Here is a 625-nt window from a genome sequence, read left to right as displayed (position 1 = left end):
TATGCAGGACACATTATAGAACGGTAGTAGTAGTTCCATTACAATTAAAATGCATGCTTACTGTACGAGAAGTTTTCCACGAAGACTGCGGCAGAAAGTGAAACTAGTAAAGGCCGATTCACTTGTTCTTTACCTGGCTGCCAGGTTACCAGTTGGCTTGTGAACAGTAAGAGAATCGTTTATGTATTTTATGCTACTCATTTAACGAATGTGCCAAGTGTCTTTCTCATCGGATAATGTCAAAAACTCTTTACACCAATGGAACTCAGCACACGCCATTCCCCAGAGGTAATGAGTTTTTTTTTATTGCAATATCAATGTTTTTGTTACCTTTATGGACATTTTCTTGTGCCATAGAGCTTGCTGTTTTTATAGTTATTCACCGTAGTATAGGAATGGCATTCACAAAAACATCGCACAGAGAACGAGGTGTATCATCATTTATTGTATCTCAAAATATTAGTTCCGAGATTAGTTTCGTATTGAATAGATTAAAAAAATACATATATGGTTATTATTTTTTTCAGGGCCCTTGCCAGTTGGCTGCAAAGACGTCTGTACGGAAGGGGAAGACGCGGTCTTGTTCAGAATGTTTTTCCCCGTATTAGGAAAGAAGGTAATTGCT

At 37.8% G+C, this 625-nt stretch overlaps 1 protein-coding gene across 2 annotated transcripts in view; it reads left to right on the top strand.

The window, feature by feature from the left end:
- Nucleotides 1–109: 109 nt before the first annotated feature.
- LOC119592002 (platelet-activating factor acetylhydrolase-like) overlaps nt 110–625 on the top strand; it is a gene marked incomplete in the record, with an annotated part of 8,760 nt that continues 8,244 nt past the window's right edge. The window contains 2 exon segments of one of the 2 annotated variants that reach the window (XM_037940774.1): nt 110–288; nt 528–616. In XM_037940774.1, the coding sequence (XP_037796702.1) occupies nt 237–288; nt 528–616 (141 nt within the window). 2 annotated transcript variants of the gene reach the window in all.

This window comes from Penaeus monodon, chromosome 29 (genome assembly GCF_015228065.2).
Source record: "Penaeus monodon isolate SGIC_2016 chromosome 29, NSTDA_Pmon_1, whole genome shotgun sequence".
Taxonomy (NCBI): domain Eukaryota; kingdom Metazoa; phylum Arthropoda; class Malacostraca; order Decapoda; family Penaeidae; genus Penaeus; species Penaeus monodon.
This window is presented reverse-complemented; position numbering and strand designations above follow the sequence as displayed.